The 14902-nt window shown below is 36.7% G+C and overlaps 1 protein-coding gene across 1 annotated transcript in view; it reads right to left on the bottom strand.

The window, feature by feature from the left end:
- The window catches only part of LOC143614505 (uncharacterized), a 55520-nt gene extending 44155 nt beyond the window's left edge, over positions 1 to 11365 (bottom strand). Inside the window, exons 1-2 of the mRNA XM_077087926.1 lie at positions 10955 to 11365; positions 10292 to 10464 (exon numbers count right to left, since the gene is read on the bottom strand). Of these exons, the coding sequence (XP_076944041.1) occupies positions 10292 to 10464; positions 10955 to 11365 (584 nt within the window). The remainder of the gene's footprint in view (positions 1 to 10291; positions 10465 to 10954) is intronic.
- Positions 11366 to 14902: the final 3537 nt, after the last annotated feature.

Raw genomic sequence — 14902 nt, 5'->3', positions numbered from 1 at the left:
TTTACACCTTAATTAATCTTTATATCACGCGTATTGATCGTTAAATTGCGTGTTGTAGGCTTACAGGGTGGCTATCAATTCTAACCTTTTCGGGACTGTTTTGGTTGAGGCTTTTGCACCAAAATCCTCCTAGGTATGTCTAGTATATCATACTTAAAAATCATTTTCATTGGTGTTCGTTACATTGGTCAACTAGTTGTAGTTTGAAAGATTGTGTTCGGTTGACTAGAATTGTTGATTGTTGCGTTTAACGCGAGGGTTGAAGTGATTAACGACCAATTCAGCTCGGGTGAACTTGGTTTGATGTACGGGCTGTTGAAAAATCATTTTTATAAGTTATGGGGCTGAATTGGTTGTCGGTTACTCAAACGGGTCGGTACAACACGTAATTGCGTTTATTGAATAGTTGGTGCGTTGTACTTGCGAATTACCTACCCATTTGACTCGTGTAGCGTCGTGTGGACTTGGTGGCTGTGAATTCATCATATTGGGTCCACACGGGGCTGAGTTGGATGTTAATGGCCTAAACGACTCTTAAACGCGCATGTTAGTGTCACCTAGTGCTTCCGGGGGTAAATTGGGAATTCTTTATTCCCGGGAGTATCTAAGGGTCGTGTTGGTGAATGTAATGCCCCGGGGGCTGTTATGATTGAGTTTGATGAGGTCGAGGCTTTAGGTAACTCGAACCATGTTAGAACATCTCGTAGGATAAACGAGTCCTTTCGATGTCGTTAGTAATGTTTGTATGTAAACCGACAGGTGTTTGAGTTTTGGGATTACTTAGGGGTCCTCTAGCTTGTGGTGAAATCGTACCTTATGTCAGGTGAGTTCATGATGCCCCTTTTTACTCTTTTTAAGTTTTTGTGCAAGCATGCACACCTAAGCGATTTGCATGATGGAATGTTTAAACTATTTTATATAGGCTTACTTGTATAGGGTAGGCCTTGGGATGATGTTATAGTATGTTTGTATGTATTGTTGTATGGCCTATAATTGGCTATGTTTATTAGTCGTTATCGATTAAGGATGTTACGTATGCCTACTTCGTGTTTGCATACGTTGGATGAGATGTTACGTGTTTGGGTTGTACGTGTGCTCAACCCTGATGTTATTACTTGGATGATATATACATATATATAGGGATGTAATTATAAAGAGTTTATATATATATATATATATATATGTGTGTGTGTGTGTGTGTTTGTGTGTATATAAGGATGATTATTTATTGATGATGATGGCCTAACAGTTGTATCCCTTTTATTTTAAAAATCTTGGAATGATTATTATGATAATTATTATAGATGTCAATTATTTAAAACTTGAACTCACTCAGCTCAAGCTGACTTTGTGTGCATGTTAGTTTGAGTTTCAGGTTAGGAGATGGATGCAATACCGCTTGGACGTGCACGAAGCTACTTGGACGGTGGAGGGCATGCTTGGTTGGAAGTTTTAATTAAAAAATAAAAATAAACATTTCCTTTTAACGTTTCATTTAATACATTTCTATTTGGTTTTGGGCATAATTCCCGGGTTTTGGGAACTTGTTTTATTAATCATGATTTTCCGCTGAATATACTCTGGATTGGTTATTTTAATGGAATTAACTGTTTTTGAGTTAAGTATTTTTCTAAACATTTTGTATGAATACCAACTGTAGGATTTCCGGGATTCGGGGTCTTACAAGTTGGTATCAGAGCCATGGTTCGAGGGATCCGAGCATCCCCGAATGCTTGGACTCGAATTGTAAGAGAAGAAACTAGTATGCTCACCGCGAGTAGCTGCACGCCAAGAGGTAACTTTGAATTGTTTAGTCATTCCTTTGAATTTTAAAGTTCCAGTATGTGATTAATTGTTTAAGTGTTAGATAGAATGCTAATGTGGTTAGGGGCAGGGGGTATAGTGCGCATGTGTAATAGTGTGCATTGCATATATGCAAAAGTGTTTGTATTGCATAGAATACAACACTATTGCACATATTTGATACACAATATTGTATATATGCAATATAAGACTAATACACACATCGAATACACATTAGTACGTATGTGTAATACAACATTAACGCACATGTGCACCACATCGACTTTTATTTTATTATTATTTTTTTTCCATATAATACAACACTACTACACATGTACAATACACAAATATTAAATATATGCAATAAAACACAATTAAACTCAAAAATACATAGTAATACACATGTGTAATACAATGGTATCGCACAGTAATACGTATGTGCACTACAGCGGTTTTATTATATATATATTTTTCGAGTGAAATATAAGAAAATATAAGAATAATGGTTAAAACAGAATTTTGAAAATATTTTTTTATTTTTAATTAAAAATAATTCTTTAGGAGTTTTTAGGAGTTTTTTAGTTTTCTCTCTAAAGGTGAGTTTTCTCTTAATCTTCTCCCTATATATGTATATATATATATATATATGTATATATATATAAGGATGATTATTTATTGATGATGATGGCCTAACTGTTGTATCCCATTTATTTTAAAACTCTTGGAATGATTATTATGATTATTATTATTATTATAGATGTCAATAATTTAAAACTTGAACTCACTCAGCTCAAGCTGACTTTGTGTGCATGTTAGTGAGAGTTTCAGGTTAGGAGATGGATGCAATACCGCTTGGACGTGCACGAAGCTACTTGGACGGTGGAGGGCATGATTGGCTGGAAGTTTTAATAAAAAAAATAAACATTTTCTTTTAACGTTTCATTTAAATACATTTCTATTTGGTTTTGGGCATAATTCCCGGGTTTTGGTAACTTGTTTTATTAATCATGATTTTCCGCTGAATTATACTCTGGATTGGTTATTTTAATGGAATAAACTGTTTTTGAGTTAAGTATTTTTCTAAACATTTTGTATGAATACCAACTGTAGGATTTCCGGGATTCGGGGTCTTACACCAACCCAGCTATTTACTCAAAATGGGTGTTGAACTTCTGGGCCTTTGCCAAGGTTGCTGATGATGCTCTCTCGTTCACCACTAAGGTTGCTGGGAAAGAATTGAGAATAACTAAAGGATATATCAGACGAGCCCTAAAGATCAAAGACGAACCAACCTATACTTATGAGAAAGGTGATAGGGCTAAGTTGGAAGATTTTGTTACAAGTATGGGTTATGACACGGAATGGAAGAGTCTGGAGAAGAAACACCTACCACCCTATTGGAGATTTCTCTTCCACATTGTGACTCATTGCTTTGCTGACATACGTGGAGGATTTGACAGTATGAGAGTGGATTGGGTTCGTATAATGTTTGCATTGACTAGACGGGAGGAGTTAAACTATTCAAGAAGGATACTTCTATGCATGTTTGCCAATGCAAAGAACGACTCCTCCTGGCTCATGTACCCGAGATTTGTACAGATGCTTCTAGATGATTTGATTCCAAATGTTCCAAGGCCGGGGTCAAAGAAAGCTAAGGACAAGAAGTATCTTCCCGAGCCATATCATGTCAACGAGATCAAGTTGTCCATCTTTGGTGTCTTGTTGAGTACCAATGGGAAGGAACACCAGTATGTTGGACTAAGGCTGGGTCCTAAATTCGGGTTGTTTGAAGAAACAGATCCTGCTGGGGATGAGGCTTCTGTTGAAAGTGGGGAGATTGTTGAACCTGAGACAGAGGTTGAAGTTGAGGTTGAAGCTAATTCATCTGATGAGGCACCAGAAGATCGTACGAAGGTGAAGCACGATCTGAAGAGGAAGGTTGCCGACAAGCCTTCTGTTGGAAGTGCTTCTGGAAAGGAAAAGATTGTTGAAGAAGAGGAAGAAGAGGAAGATCAGCCACCCTTGAAGCATCTGAGGAAGCTTGGGGACTCCAAGAAGGCTCCCAAGCTTATTGTCAAGCTTCCCTCTCAAGGTAAACTCTCTGAACCACCCGTAGTCACAAAAGAAACCCTAGCCAAAGTCCTACAAGACCTAGACGTAGCCAAAATCCGAATTCCAACCTATAGGAAACCCAAATCTAGAAAGAAAGCCAAGGCCAAGAAAACCAAAACCTTACTTTATGACTCACCCGAATCATCACCAGAATCCCTACAAATGGACCAACCCATATCCACCTTCCTACCTCAAATACCACCCTTACCACCTCAAGACCAATCTCAAACCTCACCACCACAATCACAGCCACAACTCACAACTCTAACCGAACAGCCAACCCAAACCGAGCCCGAGTCATCCCAAACCACAACACCACCCACACAACCAATCATTGAACCTACAACCTCCTCAATATTCACATCATCTATATTCAGCTCACCTATACAAACCACTAGCCTTTGGTGCCAAACCATTATCACTTCCCCACCTACTAAACCTCCACCTGCCTTAAACTTAGAACCCATACCATACACCTCCATATTCTCAAAATCATCCACCGTCACAACTTCACCCACACCAACCCAATCACCACTCACCTCAACACCACCCACATCCACAACATCACCTTAACCAACCCAATCCATTGTCCTACCTATGCAAACTACTTCACCGCCCATCCTGTCCACTACTCCACCAACCACAATCTTCTCACCAAAACCCATTACCAGAGGGAAGTCTTCGACACCTCCAGTATACGCCGATCCTATTCTTGATAGGATCGTCGCACTGGAGGAATCAAACGCGAAGAAGGCGGAACGAGAGATTGTGCTTCTTCGTTTTATCAAAGACATGAAAAAGAAGGAACTCGAGGATGAGAAGGAGAAAGCCGTGTTGAAGGAGAGGGTACAGGTGTTGGAGGAGCAGAAGCAGCTGAACAATACGCTTACTGAAAATCAAAGGTTGCTAATCAACACATTGGATACCCGAATTCAGAATCATCAGCTACTGATGAGTCATGAAGCTTCTAAGAATGCCAACCTGAGGACAGACCACTCCAGACTTGACGATAGAGTGGCCACACTTGAAAGAAACCTGCCCTCTGCCACTGTGCTTGAAGCTAATCTTTTCAAAAAAATTGATGATATAGTGACCAAGTGGGATGTGGAGAGAGAGGCCGCCCACTCCAGGATTTCAGTTCTTGAGAATCAATCAAGCTCATCTGATGTACTCGTTGTTGAGAACTCAAGGCTGAAAACACAGATTGAAGCTCTTCAAGCTAAATTGGCTGAACAGGAAAGTATAAATGAACGTCAGTCAAAGCTCAACGAGGAGTTCATCAACAAACATCAAGCCACATCTGATGAATTTCATGGGCTGGAAGACCGGCTTGATGCTGTGTTCAGGAGTTAGAGGGGGTCCGGTGAGACCTCAAGGATTGGTGGATCACAACCAACCGCAGGAAAAAGCGAGTCCTTATGAGGAGTATAGGTTGTGGGATCTGAGGGTGAGGTGACTGTTGGTCATGTGGTACAACAGGGCGGCCAAGCTGGTGGTAATGGTGGTGGTGATGAAGGTGAAAAGGAAGGTGAAGATGAGGAAGATGATGATGAACCTGTGAAGATGACGAGGAGGAGAACGTGCACGACAGTTTTGATGAGGATGATGATGACGATGGCGATGGTGATGGTGGACATGGTGGAGACGAAAGGGCCGGGGCAGCAGGAGGTGGAGGTGGAGTTAACACTCAATCACCTCCACACACTCAACATGATGATCAAAACCCTGCTGCTCACGACTCTGCTGGCAAAGTCAGGGAGCATGACTCGGAGATTGCTAGTATGTATAACGAGTTGTTCCCTGCAGATTTTGTAGGTATTATAGATGATTTTATTGAAGCAGGAAAGAACTTTGAGCGATTCATTGAACAGAATACGAAGGAGGAGGCAGAAGAAGACTATATCAACTACTCGCCAAATCCAGACACACCTCCAGCTCAAGTTCAAGCTTCAGATACTCCTGCAACGGATTCCGTATCCAATCCAGCCGCTGACCTGTCACAAGCAACACAAACGCAGAAGAGAAAGACACATATCGTGACAAGCAGCGTGAGCATCCGTTCCCTCAACTACCCCTATCATGACGACTCCTTGATTGTATATGCAAAATACAATGAGGGGAATAGTTGTTGGGCCATTCGAAGATACAACGGCAATCTCGTTTATCTCAACCACCACCAGCTGAAGTCGTTGCCAGAGCTAGACCTCCACTATCTATCAAAAGCTCTGGGACGTGGTGAGTATGATGATACACTCAAAGGATGGGTCACCACTCATCTGTATCGTCAATCGAAGTTGGATTACAAAGACTTCGAGTTTAATAAGGGTCGAAAGTACAAAAACCCGAAAGAAATCGACCCAGCTACCGGAGAGCCACGAACAATGTGGAGATACAGAACACCAAAGGATTGTCATATCATCTACCATGGTGAGCCCTATGTTCCTAACATCCTCCGAGACTTCATTGGCTGGGAGTTTGATAACACCACAGGGGAGGCCGTCATACGCTGCAAAGACCTGCCAGAAATTCGCATATTTAACAAGCACGAGCTAATGGGGCTGCATATAGAAGATGTCAAAAAGCTCTACAACTCACCCTTGGGAACCGTCGAGGACATCGGTCGTCAGAACACTGGCCGGATAGTTGAATCCTTCAACAAGTTCGTCCGACAACTTGTTGAACTTCCACTACCCGAGGACGGCTGGCTGGAATACGACACCGACGGTTTTCAATACTAAAGATTAGAGGGAGATTGTTAGGTCCCTTTTGTTTTAAGTCTTTTGTATCGATTTTGTATCTCTTGGGGCTTTAATTGTTTGTTTTGTATGTATAGGCCCAAGAGAAAAACTTGTAAATAAGCCCATTGGGCATTGACAATGACATATTTCTCATGCATGCTCCTATATAAATAGGGAGCATGGCATGAGAAAGAAGAACCTTTTGCCAAAAACTCCAATATTTACTTTCTTCCTTTCTCACCAAGTTCTCTCTCTCTCTCATCTCTCTAAAACCGAACATAAAACTCAAGATCCGAGACCTCTTAGGTTGCTTAGTGTGATTTCCGCTAGCACTAAGTTAGGTTGATCCAACAACGTTGTTAGATCCAATCAAGTTGGGACCTACACTAGGGCATGATCTCGGTAAGGGCCCGTAATTTTTAAAAAATTATATACATAATTTTTTTTAATCTTAGTGGGTTAGGCTAAAATTGGTTGAAAGAAACTAATAACGACCCAAAAAATCTAAACAAATCTATTTGACATTAAACACTATTACTTGAGCACTCAAAATCTCATTAACGGCCTGAAAATCCTTTGTGGTGTTAACCGATGGGTATATGGCAGGTGTCAAAAGTAGAAAATGGCTGCAATTGTAATTGCTTTGTTTTTAGGGATTGGGTTGATTTCTGGCTCTGTTAGCGGATAGTTCTAGATAATATAGTTTCTTGTATGTAAGCCAACCGATGAATATTAATGTCACGATATCTAAGTTAAGACAAATCCAATGTCTTCTTCATAACTTTAAACAAAGAGTCTAGGTCCTCGTTAAACGAACCATACTATTATTACAATGTCAGTGTCATAGGCTGTTGCCACTTGCTATAACAATCAAAGTATTCTTAACAAGAATCTCCATTAAACAAGTTGTAGAGCATCTAATATTTATTTGTGCTATATTAGTAGTTTAGTATGCATATAAAAGATACATGAACCATAGTTGCAACTTGCAACTAGAAGCCATTGACTCATATTCCAAAGGCCCTACTAAATTAAGTTGAAGGCCCTCAATCACCTCACCACATACATGATACATATGCCAATTTCAAATTGATTCGGGTTGTTTGTCTTCTCAAACGGGTCCAAACGTTCAATCTAGAAATTTAGCTAAAAAGGGAACGGGTCAAATGAGTTGAAGGTCACACAAAGTCTATCCGTCTTGTCTACAACCTTGAGATCAGTTTATTCAACGATTTAGATTATTACGGCAAGAATATATTAGTATGTTTATTTGCCGTAAACAAAACTTAATGAGGTGTGTAACAACTTATAAGTTATAACATAATATGAGAATATATCTTTTGGATGCAAATGAGCAATTGAGCATATTGATTCTTTTTATAATAATGAGAATGAACAAAACATTAATCACATACTAACTACAAATCAATTGAATTTGGTCATATTAAGTTAACTATTGTTTATTGATAGAATATGATCATCTTGAACTTAAAAATAACATTAATAGATCAAAAACTACAGGAAAAAACATATGGAAGACAGGTCACACACTTAGTACATAATATCTCTATTACGATTCGGTGATGTTGCAGCAACTAGTAACTGTGGTGAAGCTTCATGCATTGATGAAACTCAGTGTTGCTCATACGTACTTGTAATATTCGGCTTGATCGATGAGATCAATGGTATGTATACTCCTAGCAGCCACAATTTCGATTTCAAAGCAAGTGAACCAACCCATCAAGGTTAAAAAGAGAGAAATCTGAATGTCCTTTTCATACCTTTAAACGGATGGTCTAGTGCCTCATGAATGATAAAACTAGTGTCACGAATACTAATATTAAATTGTCTGTCAAATATAGCTGCCACAAATTGGTATCCTTAACAACTATCTAGATTAAACAAGTTACCATCTATATTATTTTGTTGTGTTAGTATACATATAAAAGATACATGGAACCATAGTTGCAACTTGCAACTAGAAGCCGTTGACTCAAATTCCAAAGGTTCTACTAATTAAGTTCAAGGCCATCAATCATCCGGTATCTCATCACATACATGAGCATGCCAATTTTAACTACTTATACCAATTCAGGTTGTTTCATCTTAAATGGGTCAAATTTAAAATTCAGCTAAAAGTTAACAAGTAAAATGACACATTCTTTTATACAAACGATGCAAATCCAAAAATTCAGCTAAGGGAATTAGGGGTGTTCACGGTTCGGTTTTCGCGCTTTAGGTCAAACTGTAAACCAAACGGTTGGTCACGGTTTTTTATTTTGTTAACCAAAACCAAACCATAATTCTCTTAAACCGAACCAAACCAATTAACTGTTTGGTTCCGGTTTGGTTTCACGGTTTGGGCTTGTTTGGCTTTTATATGAGATGTCCAAATTAAGCGATTTCGGCATTTAGAAAACAAAGGTACATAATCGATTTCAACATGAACTTGGAAACATCTTGTTTTTAAACAATTAACATTACATTACCATGATATTACACCGGTGGAAAATACTTTTTAGGGTCTAAAATTTAGAAGTTAGAAAATACAGAAATGGTCAGTTTGCTTTGTTGTGTTGAGATATGAGGATATGAAACTGATCCCACTTCTGATTTAATTTGATCTAAATAGAGTTCAATCAATTTATTTTTAAATATGCCTAATGATATGAAATGTTTCAAAAAATGTAGTAAGGTAAATTATTACGGTGCGATCATTTTTTATACGGTTGTTTTTCGGTATAAACCGTAAACCAAACTGTTTGATACGGTTTGAAAACATTGAAACCGACCAGCTGAAAGATAAGCAAAAACATCGACCTAAAACCAAACCAATGACTACGGTTTGAAACCGAACCGTGAACACCTTTAAAGGGAATAGGTCAAATGTGTTGGTTGGATATAGATTATTTTTATCTTCCACAACTTCTAGATTAAATTATTCTAAGATTTAAATTTTTACTAAAACAATATATTATAGTGTCAATAAAGATTAATTATTTGTCCTAAAAAATTGATGACAAATCATAGAATCATTTTGTTGCATTTATTACATACTAATTACAAATTGGCTTAATTTAATCATAATGAGTAACAAAATATATATGTAACAAAATATTATAGTATCATTTAAGAATAGTTATTTGTAGTAAAAAAAACGTGATGAGACTTGTTCCAATGACGAAACAAGAAATTTACCAAATTGATAACATATCATTGAATCATTTTATTACATTTATCACATACTAATTACAAATCGACTTAATTCTCTCATAATAAATTAGAAACTATTGTATATTGATAGAATATTGTCATCTTGAACTCAAAATTTTCATAATCGATCAAAAATTACAAGACATAACGAACTGATGACGAGTTAGACGATCACTACACAATATCTTTGTTATTATACGATTCGTCATCCCTACTACACGGCAACAATTGGAAACTGTTGTGAAGCAGCCTCATGAACGAAACTCGGTGTTGTTAGGTTCATGTCAGGTTCTTCTTCGTCCGCATCCCAAAGAAACCGCGCATAAGTAGCCATAACATAACTGTATCATCATTAAACAAACACTAATCAGTCAAACAATGTTCAAAAAAAAAACAACCTATCAAAATCAAGATGTTTATATTACCTGTCGTCTGGAGAAGCTTTAACTGCTTGATCGAAGTAACTCTGTGCACGCGATGCATCTTTTCGTGTATCCCAAATCAAATCAGCATACATTGACAAAGCAGTTGCGTCACTCGGGTTAGCTAGTATCGCTCTAGTGCAATACTCTTCGGCTTTCAAAGCATCACCTCGAACCTGTTTGAAATTATCAATCAAAAGTCAAAACTAGGATTGTTCAAAGCAACACCTCGAACTTGACTCGAGCTTTCTATTTCAGAACGAGTCAATCCTGAGTCCACCCCGGCTCCGCTCACTTAGCCCTACTAAAACTTAGACTTAGAGAGCTCGAACTTGACTTGTTTCGAGCTGTATTTTCTAAAGCTCGAGCATAGTTTTTTTCAAAATCAACCTTTGCTCGTTTATTATAAATTAATTAAAAAGAATACATTATTTTAATAATTTCATATATTATATTATAACTGAAAAAATAACATATTGTTCTTAGTTATATTTATTATCAATTTATATGTAATAATAATAGTTATCACATAAATACTTATTTAATAAATAATAATAGAATGGTTCAGACTCGTGAGTCGGCTCAAGCTCATTCAAACTCGACTCGTTTTGAGTTTTTAGTGAGTTAATATCTACATGATGAATAATAAGATTATTGAAATGTTACCTCTTTCAAATACTTGGCGTAATTTCCAAGAACCAACGAGTTATTCGGGTTCGCTTCAATCATATTCCGGTAATAAACATCTATACTATTCTCATAACCACCATTATCACCACCACCACCACTGCAAATCTTCCCACCACCAGTTCCTCCACCGGACCCGTCCACCATAACCTGTACCTCATGAACATCCAAACCCGAACTCAAACAGTTTGAAGTGTTGAGTGAAAGAGTGAGTAAATCAATGTCTGATAAGGCTCTGATGATCTTGTTGGGTGAATGCAATGAAAGTGTGGGTGGTTTGTGGATTAAATGATTGAAATCGGGTTCTCGTGACGATGAGAATGGTTTAGGAGTTTGTTGTTGGAACCATGAAGTGAGTGAGGGAGTTGATGAGCTTTTGATTAGTAGCATGTCTAAGGTACAACATGAGGGTTTAATGGTGAAGGAAAGAGAATATGGTTCAAAGTATTTATAGGGGACAGTTTTAAGACACTGGTTGTTTCGTAATTTAGTAAAGGAAAATTGGAAATAAATAATTTTATATTTTGTGTGTTGGTCGATAATAGTTTTACCTTTAAAAATCACTATAAACGGTCCAATCTTTCAACTATTTTTGTCTCAATAGACCTCCATTAAAAAACACTTAACGCTGTTAAGTTTTTCCGAGTTTCAAACCGAAGTTTTAGGCTTTTTGATCGGAAGAAGGATAAGGCCTCGGGCGACGCTTCCTCGTTCTCGTTCCCCCTTCCAGGTTTCAACCCTCTTTCTTTAGTTCCCTGCCACTAGTCACCACCATCTCCAGCAATCCGCCACTGCTGGCGCCACCGAACAGAACACCGACCACCTCCATACCAACTCGGTGACTCACCAGGGCATGATTTTAACATTTAACTATTTGACTATTTTATTTTACGATTGTTCCACTATTTGGTCGAACGATTGGATATTTTGATAATAAAGGCTGCGAACATGTAATCAGGCAATCTTTAGTCATGAATGCTAAGAGAGTTGCACGAATCATGGGTTAGCGGTTAGCTATTATTGTATTTAATTTTATTATTGTATTTTTGTTATTTTTATTGTTATAACGTTAATGTCATTTAAAAAAATTAGCTTTCGTTACTCGTTAAGCCTACGGGCCTTTTTATTTTAGCTCGACCAAGATATTAAGATTCTCAGAGACGACCCTAATAATTCTCTCTTTTATAACTTTTCCTTAGAATAGTAGATGTTGTGTGTGAATAAACTTGTCACACTCACCTCTACACTTATTACTTATTTGAAACTAATGAAATGAAAAGTTAATAGCATACGTCGGTGATTAATGAAATACACGAGCAACGAATTTAGTTGGTACAACTAATGCTATTCATGGAAATAAGGTACCGACCAATGACCATGCATAAATGCGTTTAGTTTCATTCCTTGTGTATCACGTGCTAAGTGGAAATAGAGCATCACATATTCTCAAAATATCTTGTATGTAAAACCGTGTTTAAGCTAATAGATAATATTTTTTTTTTTTTATTGTGAATTAAGTTTCATAGTTGTCAAAAAAATATGTGACTTAGGAGTAGAGTTGGAGAGTCTATGAGTTGTTATTCAAAAAAATAAATATATAACTATAACTAGTACGTACATACCCAAAAAATGTTGGGTTCATGTTGTGTTTCGTGTAGACTCGTTTAATATTGGTGAATACAATTATTGCATTGTGACTTAGTAACACTTTGATCAACTAATGACTTCGGTTCAAGTAAAAGAAAAATTTGTAATTGGTGTTTTCTTTATTGTTTTTGTTGTTTATTTCTCATTTAAAATTAACTAACAAGCTTGCGTGTGTTTATATATTTAACTCTAGATTCCATGAATCAAGTGTGGATGAACGTCGAGATAAATCTTTATCAATAGTAAAATAAGAAGTCCAGCCAAAAGCGAGAGGCTAGAATATTACAAAATCACAACGCGAAAACTAAAACGATTAATTTGACCATTCTAACTTGTGTTAGTTTTGCCCGGTTTTTTACCCATAGTCATGAGCTCATAAACATGACTACATACACAACCCCTGCCAGGGGCGATGCCCTCTTGGAAGTTGGAAACCCTATAACCCACGATGTTCTTATGCACGGCCGGTCATGAGAAATCATGTGCGTAACCCGAGTCGGAAAGAATATGCCTCTAAACCTCAACGTAATAAATAATGTTAAACATATTTTTTTATGCACCGATTAAACTTATGACAATAAACATAACAATTAGCAAAATCATAGTATAAAAATGAGTTTATGGCATACTGAATAGGCTAATAGTTAACCGATGATTTGTAAATCTCTCCTAACATTCTTGATCGCAAGTTGGTGAATCAACTCTTCGCAGTTTATGTTCTCTAATATTACGTTTTTTATAGCTACCATCGCTAACATGCTAATTCTTTCTTGGGCATTGTGGATCGTAAGATTTCAAAAACTACAGTTTCGAGAAATTCCTTTCTGCAGATACTATCGTGACTACCGGTGTTCGAAGTCAACTTTGTTGTTATCCTGCCTATGCTTTTCTTTTTTATTTATTTATTTAACTTTTATTGATTAATTAAAAGTAATGAATCTTTTTGAATTTCTAATGAGCCTATAAATCTTTGAATAATTTGAAAAAAGTGGGTCTAATGAGTCTTTTGAGTATTATAAAAATTGTGAGATTATAAACATTCAGGTATTCTATATATAGCATCGGGAAAATTTAAAATTTTTTATGCCCCAAAAAAAGCGTGTCCAGCCTGACGCCCACATCATACATCCTTAGGGCCGCCCATGTTTCTTTATGTTCAAAATCATAATAGTTTTGTACGAACATGCATTCCACACTTCATCTAGTTTGGGGTATTAGGTATATAACCTTTACAAGTCTCGTAGTCTAAGGGATAGTTCATGCTTGCTGGTGGGCTTTAAGGTTTAATGTAGGATTCCTTATGGATTAATCTGTGTTGGACCTACGGAGCAGATATCTTCTACACAAACATATAATATTCAATCAATTATTCCATGGAATGTTATCTTCAATTATGAACTCTTATCATCAAACACTAAATTTTTGGAAGAATTAATAAATAACTATGAGATGAAGACAAAAGAATTGTAAGTAGTAAAAAACCGAGAGTTTTTAATTTTGACTGTGCGAGACATGTGTCATCTCTTTACATAAGTCTGTCTTAAACTAATTAAAATACACACTTGTAACATTAAAAACATTCGCACCCATTCTCTATTCATATCCATATAGTCACACCAAAATCACTATATTTTTTCAATTTTTTCAATTAATTTTTTTTTTCATATTTTTATCATTATATTTTTTCTCCTCACTCACAGCCACTTTCAAAAAATATTAATAAAATATACGTTTATGAACAGTGTAAACCAAACTTTGATTTTCTCACATAACATTTTATCTTTTCTCTACTTTTCACTTCATATAATTTACAAAACTCACTCAGAGTATCTGGATATGTGAATGTAAACGTGGATATCGTAGAAATGGTAACGAAAATCATGACTTTTCACGTTTCCCAATGCAGTATGGGTCAAGCAGGAAATCACTTGGTTGATGTCCAAACTCTAAACGTTTATGCAAGTGGTGGAGGTTAAATGGTATGGGTCTTTGGGTCCCAAATGATTCATTCATCCTAAAATTTTTGTCTGGTACAAAACAATATTATATTAACTTAATGTCATATATTAGGTTTTTTAGTTACTTTTACTAGCATCATCGAATGTGTACTTTCATAATATATTAGACGAGTTATGGAATAGGGTGACAAATGGATTTAATTAACTTTATAAAGGTTAAAATTTAAACCATCGTGTGGCAATGTTTCAAAATATGACGGATTGAGTTGTTACTGAAAATCTTCCCCCATGGAGTATTTTAATAAGTTGTATTCATTTTCGT

This window comes from Bidens hawaiensis, unplaced genomic scaffold, assembly GCF_021521415.1.
Source record: "Bidens hawaiensis isolate Kalapana, Puna unplaced genomic scaffold, B.hawaiensis_p1.1 tig00040113_1, whole genome shotgun sequence".
NCBI lineage: Eukaryota > Viridiplantae > Streptophyta > Magnoliopsida > Asterales > Asteraceae > Bidens > Bidens hawaiensis.
This window is presented reverse-complemented; position numbering and strand designations above follow the sequence as displayed.